Raw genomic sequence first — 10,284 nt, forward strand, 5'->3', positions numbered from 1 at the left:
TCGTTTTGTTTATTTATTCGTTTTCCACCCGCAGGCCCCAAATAGCATCCCAATAAGTTATAAGTTACTTAGAGAATCAAATATTCCAGTGATACTAGAAAATCCCTTGAGGAGTCTGTTAGTCAATCGCCAAAATTGGAGCGTCCCCGTTCTTTAGTTATACAACGCACCGAAGATATAATCGATGTCTTAGATCAGCAAATTATAAGGAATGTCGAAAGTGAGGTACATTTCGACGATGTTGTCGATTACCAAAACGACGAGGTTGACGAAATCAAGGAGGAAGAAGTGGCTGCTAGTAAACATGTTCATCCTCTAACTGATACGGATCCGCCTAGCTTAGGCAGCGAAAATTCTGAGAACCGGGGTAAATCACCAAACTCGTTGACCGCTCAGGGTTTCTTTGATCTTAAATTTTATCACTCTCGTCTGTGGTAAAAGGCATATCATTCCCAGCTGTGCTATACATAAGTGATTAACCATTATTTACGTGTTTGTACCTTTGATACTTGTGCAGCTATTCTTTGTGTGATTGAAATGTACCTTGCTTTCGCTTAAGTTTTAGTTCAATTTTACAAAAGACATTTTTATCTACTTGTACATACTATTTATACATATTTATATTTGTTTATATCTAACTGTTTATTAAATTTTAAAGTACAGTTGCACACCTTTTTAGTTAGTAATATTAGGGCTGGGAACTGCGATAGGTAATCGATTTTTTCTGTCTATCATATTTATTTCAGAATATTGCAGGAATATTCTAAATGTTCATATTTCCATGTTTCACATCAAATGCTTCCGAATATTTAAGGGATATTGCAGAAAAACTATTTGAATACTGTATAAACGTTCTGTACATATTAGAATATTTTGTAACTAAACTGCCAGGAGAAAATTCTGTACAAATTATTTGAAAAACTTCTTTTTGGGGTAACGCATGAATATCCCATGTAGCTTTAAGTAACATTCCTATATGTCAAAATATTCAATGGGACTATTCCAAGCATATTCTAATTTAGTGCAATTTACTGTATTGTAAATAAAAACATCTGAACATACATTAACATGTCAATTTGTTCATGAATATTAGCATTGGTGTTTAGCCTTGCCGACTCACTTTTGTATACTACTTTTCGCTTCTTGGCACATCGTTTGCTCCATACTTTTATCCAAAAATACCTTCTTCTGTAAAAAGTGTTTGAAATGTAAACAGAATCACATTAGTAACACTATCAGTATTGGAGAGACTGCATGATTTTCATTTCAAAATTAAAAATGTCTAAACATCCAAGTAAAATACACCTTGAAAATTTTATACCTGGAACATCATCGAAGTATTACGGAATATTCAACTTGGAACACTGAACTATAATCATACTGGACCGCGCGCCAAAGTGATCCGAGTGAGAGAGCCACAAGGTGGATCTCTGTCCTACTCTACTACAGAAATCCCCCTTGCACTATCTTTCACGATGCGCTACGCTTTTTGAATAGTCTGATTATTAAAAAATTAAATAAAATTATTCAGTCCCAGCCCTAGTTAGTGTAATACAGAGGCATCGCTTACATGTAATAGTTATTTAATGTACTAATTAATGTTAGTCAATCTGCAGGTCAGTAAAACGTAGATTTTTGTTGTGTTGGTGTATTTAGTATTTTTATATTTCTCCATTGTTTGCACATTGCTCATTTTGTCAATTTTTATTTCAACCATTTTTAAATTTTAGCAATTAGTGTTTTTTATCACCAGTTACACTAACACTCTCAATTAATTATGGAACAAATGTCCTTATTTCTACTGACCTAAAGAGATGCGACTAGGCAGGCTGAGTTATGAAAGTCATTTTATGTCCAAACTACATGGCCAAATGCAGTTTGTTGAATCACGTAAATGTTTCACTTTGCAGTTTATAATTAAATCAAACCTAAAATGATAAGGTTACCATTAAGTGTGTACGTATGAATTGCAGCTGATAGCTTTAAATTGTTATATTTTTATATTTATTTGCTATTGTTAACCAAACGCAATAAATTATATACTTAGGTTCTATACCAAAATCCTAGTCTAAAAGTATTCTTGATTACTTGGTAGAAAATGCGCATGTTAGATTGTGATTATTATCCATAGTTTTTTTATTAAATTATGTAGGAATATGGGATAGGGATAAGGTAATTAATACTATCTGAAATGTTGCGACCTGATATGGTGCTCTCACCTACTACACTGACAATGCACAGAAATAAAAATGTCACAAAGTATTAAATTTAAGTTTCATGTTATAATAAGTAGGTATGTCTGTTGTGAGTGTTCGTAATATGGCATTTTTTAACGCGAGGATGTACTATTTTAGTTGAGTAAAATTTGTAACTGTAAGTATATTGTTTTTTCCCAAGAAGAAAGTAATTTTTTCTCATTCGCTATGAAACGAATTCTTACAAACATAATAAAAGTATGCGAAATTGTTCAGCAGTAGGTATATTTTGGCTATTCCATTTCTTGACAAAATTTTCCAAGAAGTCGGATAGTGAGGAGCTCCCATTTTCACTAATTAAAATGTCACAAGTTTTATACATTCATTTTCCATATGTATCCTTTTAAATAGACCACATCAAAACATTACACGTTTATATCAGAGTTTAGAGAACTTAGGGAGCACTCTGACCAGGTCAATGTCACTTAACTAAAAAAGCTTGAAGCACATTTGTCCAGACGGAATCGGCCCGAACCGGACAACAAAAATTCGGAGTCTGGTTGTCCATTCTGGTTCAAAATGGGGTTTCAATTATTAAATATAGTATATTAAGATACAAGTGTATAATCAAGTCTTTAAAGCACGCGCAACGAGTTTAAGGGCACGACGCAAAGCGGAGTGCCTTTAACGTTGCAAGTGCTTTAAAGACCAATTATACACGTGTATCTTATAGTATTTTTTATTATACCTGCAGTATAATTTAAAAATAGGAAATACAATGAAGTCATATTGACGTTATACTCGAATACATGTCTAATTAAGTGGGCTGGGTGTTCGTAATTTCACGATTGCCAAGGAAATGTCACTTGACGTTTGCTTATAAAAATCATCGTCTTTGTGAACCAAACGATTTCCGTTGAAAAAGATAATACACCGTCCATTAAATCGATTGTTGTAAAATCTAAACAAACGTTGGTAGGTGTAAAATCCAACTCCAGTAAAGCCTATTATAAAGAATATGAAAAGTTGTTTCCATGGATGGAATAGGAAGTTACTTACGAATAAAGTCTTAAATGCATCCATAATGCTGGCATATATGAAGGAAATGTCAAAGGTATTTAAATCTTCCATATTTTGGTGCATTAATTCAAAACTTTAAAGCAATGCTGCGATTAAAAAGTGGAACAGATTTGGAAGCATACCCTAAATTACGCGCGTTTGTGAAAGCTTCAACCAAAGGATAGGTACAAAAGCCAAAGAAATGTTCTGCATTTACAGAAAGCGACCTAAGAGGATTTTTTATTTCACCCAGATGACAGTTTAAAAAGTCATACTTGAAGTATCGTTACTTAGCAACTTTAAAGCACGTGTGTTTTAAAGGCCCTTTTTCGCACGCATTTGAGTGTTTAAAACGGAGATTGTGATTCAGGTATAATAAAAAACTGATTATACCTACCTTCCCCATGTAATTTAATAATAGTTGTCTATTACAGGGTTTCTCAACGGGGGCAATGACATATTTCTTGGGGGCCACAAACGAAAGACAGAATATTGGTAGGCCACGAAAATTCACGTCTACAATATCTTGCAGAAATATTAGAATTAAATAAATTTACCAATAATGCTCAGCACAACAATTATACCACAATAACCCCCTACCCTTGTTTGTGATATCTCAGTGTACCTTTCCTAGAAAGCAATAACCTCGGTCCCCTACTGTTCTTAATCTTCATAAATGATTTGCCTTCTCTACTTTCCTGTAACACCTTATTATTCGCTGACGATTTAAAGATTTTTACATCCATTTATAGTAGTGATGATTGCGTTTACCTCCAAACACAAATAAATAAACTTGGTGAATGGTGTTCAAAAAACAACCTTCACTTAAACATGTCTAAATGCAAAGTAGTTTCGTTTTCAAGAAAATCTCAACCTCTTTTACATCCTTATCAATTTAATGATATTCAGTTTAAACGATGTACATCGGTCACGGATTTGGGTATTATATTTGATCTTAAACTTTCCTTTTCTGAACATATATCGGTGACTATTGCCTCTGCTTTAACAAGTTAAAAAGTAATCGTAAACGATTTACATAAAGCGCGCATTTCCACTTGCATTCATTTCCCATTTGTAAGATGCAACTTCTGTTAAAATCGTAAAAATCCGGCCACAAATATGAAAGATAGCGTTGCACATGGGCAATCCATTTTTGACGTGCTACTTCAATTTCAGTTTATGAGAAGAATTTCATTTCAATGCTTTTCTAAATAAGAAAGTTGGAACTGCGCATGCGCAAACCTAAATTTTAAAACTAATGTTAGATTTTCCTTTGTTGCAAGCGCCTAAGTATCAAATTGCACTTAAATAGTTCCATAGATAAAAAAGTTGGCACGGCGCATGCGCAAAATAAAATTTTGAAACTGGCGCTAGATTTTCCTTTATTCCAAGTGCCTATGTATCACATTTCATTTAAATTCTTCCATAAATAAAAAAGTTGGCACTGCGCATGCGCAAAACCAAATTTTGAAATTGGCGTTTGATTTTCCTTTATCCCAAGTGCCTATGGATAAATTTCGTTTAAATTCTTCCATAAATAAAAAAGTTGGCACTGCGCATGCGCAAAACCAAATTTTGAAATTGGCGTTTGATTTTCCTTTACCCAAGTGCCTATGTATCAAATTTCGTTTAAATTCTTCCATAAATAAAAAAGTTGGCACTGCGCATGCGCAAAACCAAATTTTAAAATTGGCGTTTGATTTTCCTTTATCCCAAGTGCCTATGTATCAAATTTCGTTTAAATTCTTCCATAAATAAAAAAATTGGCACTGCGCATGCGCAAAACCAAATTTTGAAATTGGCGCTTCATTTTCCTTTATTTCAAGTGCCTATGTATCAAATTTCATTCAAATACTTTTATAAGTAAAAAAAGTTTGCAATTCGGTTTATAAATGGTCGAGATGCGAAAAGGGCACTGTGAATTTTGAATCGATTTGATTCAACTTTTGGCATTGCGTATTATATGGCTAAATCTATGCCCATATTGAATTTCATGCAATTCAGTTCATAACTAACAGAGATGTAAAAGCGATCGAACATTTCTAAACAAAGTTATCGTTCACACGGACAGATAGATGGACAGACAGACAAAGGAACAGACGGAGAGACCACCCGGCAGGCGACAGATAGCAATGCAAAATTATAAACGATCTCTAGGATCGTTAATAAACGGCAAAAGTGTAAAATTATGGAACATGTAAAAAACGGTTTTTTGTTTTTTTACAATAACTTTTTTTGTAAGCGGTACAGAAAAAAATCCTTCCTTGGTACAAGACTCGACACCATAACGAACCAAATAGCGAAAAAAGTAGAACAATAGCTCTTAAGATAAAAAACTAGTAGCGTTGCAAAGTTAGCGGACGGACGGACGGACGGACGGACAAAGTGGCCACAATAGCGCATTTTTTTTTTATTTTTGTGGAAATGCGCTAAAAATGCTTGGCTTTATTATCAGAAATTGTCGTGATTTTTCCAATATTTTTGCTATCAAATCTCTATATGCTGCTTATGTGCGATCCAAACTAGAGTATGGTTCTCTAATTTGGTATCCTTACTATGACTGCCATAAAACAACCCTGGAAGCAGTGCAGCGTAAGTTTCTGAAGTTTTTATCGTTTAAATTGGACAGAGTTTATCCCGCGATTGGTACTGATCATCAAATACTGTTATCTCGATTTCAGGTACATTCCTTAGAAGTTCGCAGAACTCTGTCAAGCCTTAACTTTCTCTTCAATTTGTTACACAATAACCTAGATTGACCATCTCTTCTTTCCCAAATTCGGTTCCATGTGCCACGTTCTTCGGCTCGTAATGTATATACTTTCAATTGTGCTAAGGCCAATACAAACTTACTTTGTAAATCACCAATATTTGTTATGGTAAGCAACTTTAACAAAATTGCTAATATGTGTGACATTAACACTTGCTCAGTATCTGATCTTAAAAGATTGATGGAATATTTTTAATCTTATTTTTAATCTTGTTTAAGTTTAATACCATTTAATTTGGTTTTTATTAGGTTAGCGGTTAAGATATTAGTATATTTAGTTATTGTGCTTTCTTAGATTAGTAATTGTCCTATAATTGGAATTTGATTCTGTTGGGCAATAAACCATATTATTATTATTATTATTAATACCTAAATTCTAATCGCAACTTTAAATTTAAATGTTTATGAATGGCAAACGCACAATGCAATCCATAGACGCGATACCGAAAAATGTTTGTTATTTTTTTCTAACACGACTCAACCGCCTACCAGAATTATTTTTCTATAGAGATTAGTTTTTCTATTATACAACTTAAAGGTGCATTTAAAAAAAATTCAGCGTCAAAACAAAATGACCTTGAAAATGGTTTCTTGATAACTAAAAAATAACTCAATCTACATTAATTTGATCTAATCTACAGTGAAAATATTGAAATGCCACATCTAATGGCCTATATTCTATACATTTTTGTGCAGTCTGAGAGACGTAAATGAGTCTAAAAACACGTATAAAGCCACAAACATTTCTCGAAGAATGAACTCACCTCCGGGGGGGGGGGGGATTCCATACCACCGGGTCGAACGCGGAGGGGGCCACAGAGATAATTAACATTCACAAGTAGGCCAACAGTAAAAAAAGGTTGAGAAACTTTGGTCTATTATAGGTACCTTTGGATTTATTTTTTTATAAGATTATATTATTGTGATGGAACCGAATTAGCCCGCTAAAATTCGATTTAAATATTCCCGAAACCGACCCTGGCCATAATTTACAATAAAAGTGTCAAATACAATGCTATGCGAGGGAACTTAATGATCCCTATCCACTAGACGTCTCGGAACACGGTCGATATTAACAATTTTCGTCTAGGATTTGTTTAAAAAGGGAAGATTGCGGGAGAGGTATTTGTGCGTTTGTTGAGGGCAGAAGTAATTTTCCCGTTGTGAATAGTGAGTGCAGCTTCGACAATTACAAAGGTGATGTACTCGTTTTTTCATCTGTACGTCTAATGCATCCATCTAATAATGATATGATCGTGTTCGATTATTTGCCAATTTAATGCTATTCTCGTACAGCATGCTTATTGCCATTTATGACACATTCTAGGTACAACTTGCACTTTTAATTATACTGGTTATACTTTGAATTAAATGCATAGAGATTCTACATAAATATGTTGTTTCCCAATTTGCATTACTTCTTTGTTCCAAGCGCTGGCTACATGAATTACTGACCGATTTATGTGTTTTATTTATATTTAGATACTATATGTTCCCTTAGGGGCGATATTCAATACAAGTATGCAGAACTACATTTTAATTTATAATTGAATTTATTGCAGCACATTTCGCTTTTGTTGGCATGAAGATGTTACTGTTTATTTACAGGGTGCTTCATCTGGGGGTGAGTGACGTGCGTTAGGTGGTTGATTGTTACATATTGCACTTGGCATCGAGAATTAACTACTTTACACTCATGTTTGCCACGATGCTTAGTTGTAATGTGATAGTGCATAACGTTATGCTCCTACTATTTATTTGAACCGGGTGATTATGATTATTCATATTTGGCAGGGTGACTTGTTTCGAATATGTACTGTGCTATATTTGATATTGATATTTGATACCGATATTTAATATCTCGATGTGACCTAGCAGAGGCTGGCTAAAGTTCAGAACTGACATACGCAGAGATGGTTTTGTGTCAGTCTTTGTTATGCCAGTGCAAATATGTCAACTGTCAACGCCTACATAAATTCTGTATATTTTGTTTATATTATGTATGCGTGCGAGTTTGACGATGGTTGCTCTGTTATTTTTGTTATGTCATGATTTGTCTTTTGATCGGTTACTGTCAGTACTCATGGTAGAGAGCCTGAAGTTCGGTAATTTCATAGAGTAATATTTATTTACTCTATGGTAATTTATAACCCGGCACTTTATAACTAGTGGGTTGGACTGGCCCTAGAGATGTGTGAATGAAAGAGTTGGGGTCCCGCTTAGTCGTACATGCGAGCGCTGGCTAAGCCCGGCCTCACTTGCGCAGGGATTCGCTAAAAGCGTGCGACCTGTTCTCGTTGTGACCTTTTGTTTGGTTATCAATTTGGGGTATCCTTCCTATGTGAAAGGCTCTTCTGAGAGGCCAAGTCCTAGCGATTTCATACAATGCTGACATGTCATGACCAGAGTAACTAAAGACCACTCGGTGTGGGATTTTGACTGGCCATCAAATATCCAAACCTATTATATGAATTATTTATTGTAATGTTTTAATGATTGTTTTTTGTTATGTGTGTGAAATATTCTTTCTTTAGGAATTCCAGCGGAGCCTGTGATTCAACATTATCCTAATTTACTTGACAACCATCCTAATATGCATTCATGCGATTACAGACAATTAATTTTGCTATAAAGTTCACTATTAATTTGTTGGCTGGTTTTTTTCTTGGTCAGTTCTTTTTTTCCCAATCTATTGTTACATTTGTACTCGGTGAACTACCATTTTCTAAATTTAATCTTGCAATGCGAATTATTTGGATTAAATCTCCGTTTTTAAAGCATGTACTTGTTTTATTTGTATTCCTTACTTGATCCTCACTCCGACGAGCAACACATATCTTGTAGCACAAGAACACAACAACAACACAACGTAGTAAGTGGTCCTATTATTTCGTTATTCGGGTTAGGTAGCTTTGTCTAGACGATCACGTGCAACAAAATACGTATATCCCTGTCTACTTCTTAATAAATACCTCTGTATAGTGTATATACTTTGTAAATTTAATGCGTTTTTTAATTGCATGGTCTAAAACTGCAACTAATCAAATTGTTCAAAAACTGTTATATTTAAAATCGCGCAAAACAGTTTCGGAGGTATCGAGGGGGGCCAGAATGACGTTATGAGTGACAACCCCCCAGCCCCCCCCCCCTCTTCAAAAATCCTAAATGGCAACCCTATACTTGTGACACATCGTTGGAAAGCTACTGAAAAATGCTTTCCAGTGGTACCAATAAAGTCAATATTCATTAAGACAATTTAACAAAAATTTAATAATTAACAAAAAAAAACTAAATGTTGACATTGAGTGATTTATGGCAAATTGACCAAGAACTTCAACCTGGGCTGCTTCATTAAGCAATCTTGGTTGCTTTCTTTTTTTATTGATAGCAGATCCCGTTTCTTCGAATTTAGCGACCAAATTTTGAACATAGGCATTACATTCCTCCCAGGATGTCTCTCATTAAACGTTCTAGCTGTTCTAAAAGGTAATCGATTTTCGGAGCCATAAATAAATATTATTTCCACACGTTCAGCTGTACTGGAAGTCAATAAAAAAAGAAATCAAGATTGCTTAATGAAGCAGTTCAGGTTGAAGTTCTTGGCCAATTTGCCATAAATCCCTCAATGTCAACATTTAGTTTTTTTTGTTAATTTTTAAATTTTTGTTAAATTGTCTTAATCAATCATTGACTTTATTGGTACCACTGGAAAGTATTTTTCAGTAGCTTTCCAACGATGTGTTACAAAGATGGGGTTGCCGTTTAGGATTTTTGAAGAGGGGCGGGGGCTGGGAGGTTGTCATACTGGTTTTGGTTTCCCCTCGATACCCCCCGAAACGGTTTTGCGCGATTTTCAATATCTTCTTTAGTTTGGAAAATATGGCTGACTGCAAGTTTTAAAATTGACACCCTGTATATTCTATTCATTGGTAGTAATGCTATACCTATAAATAGAATGATACATCCTTGTGGTTTCTTTTATTGCAACTTTATTTAAAATTACACAAAATAAATATTATATTTTAAGTGTTGCAACCATTGTGAGTATTCTTCTTGGTTCTTGGTACATACAATTAGGACCAGAAGTAATGTATGGAATTACAGTATTATAGTTATATTTTTGGCTTGGCCAACAACATAGATGTTTGCATATACAGATGTAGTATAGATGCTTATAAAATATCGCTAAAGCTGCACACATTACTTTTGACCCTTAGAGAGTTTCAGACAAGCTACTTGTGAGAAATGTATTCACCCTAA

At 34.4% G+C, this 10,284-nt stretch overlaps 1 protein-coding gene across 3 annotated transcripts in view; it reads left to right on the forward strand.

The window, feature by feature from the left end:
* LOC116175155 (alpha-tubulin N-acetyltransferase-like) overlaps positions 1–232 on the forward strand; it is a 50,235-nt gene extending 50,003 nt beyond the window's left edge. For all 3 annotated transcript variants that reach the window (XM_031493269.1, XM_031493271.1, XM_031493270.1), the window contains one exon: positions 35–232. In XM_031493269.1, the coding sequence (XP_031349129.1) occupies positions 35–45 (11 nt within the window). In that variant the 3' untranslated portion in view covers positions 46–232. The remainder of the gene's footprint in view (positions 1–34) is intronic.
* Positions 233–10,284: the final 10,052 nt, after the last annotated feature.

Source organism: Photinus pyralis, unplaced genomic scaffold (genome assembly GCF_008802855.1).
Source record: "Photinus pyralis isolate 1611_PpyrPB1 unplaced genomic scaffold, Ppyr1.3 Ppyr1.4_LG6, whole genome shotgun sequence".
Lineage (NCBI taxonomy): Eukaryota > Metazoa > Arthropoda > Insecta > Coleoptera > Lampyridae > Photinus > Photinus pyralis.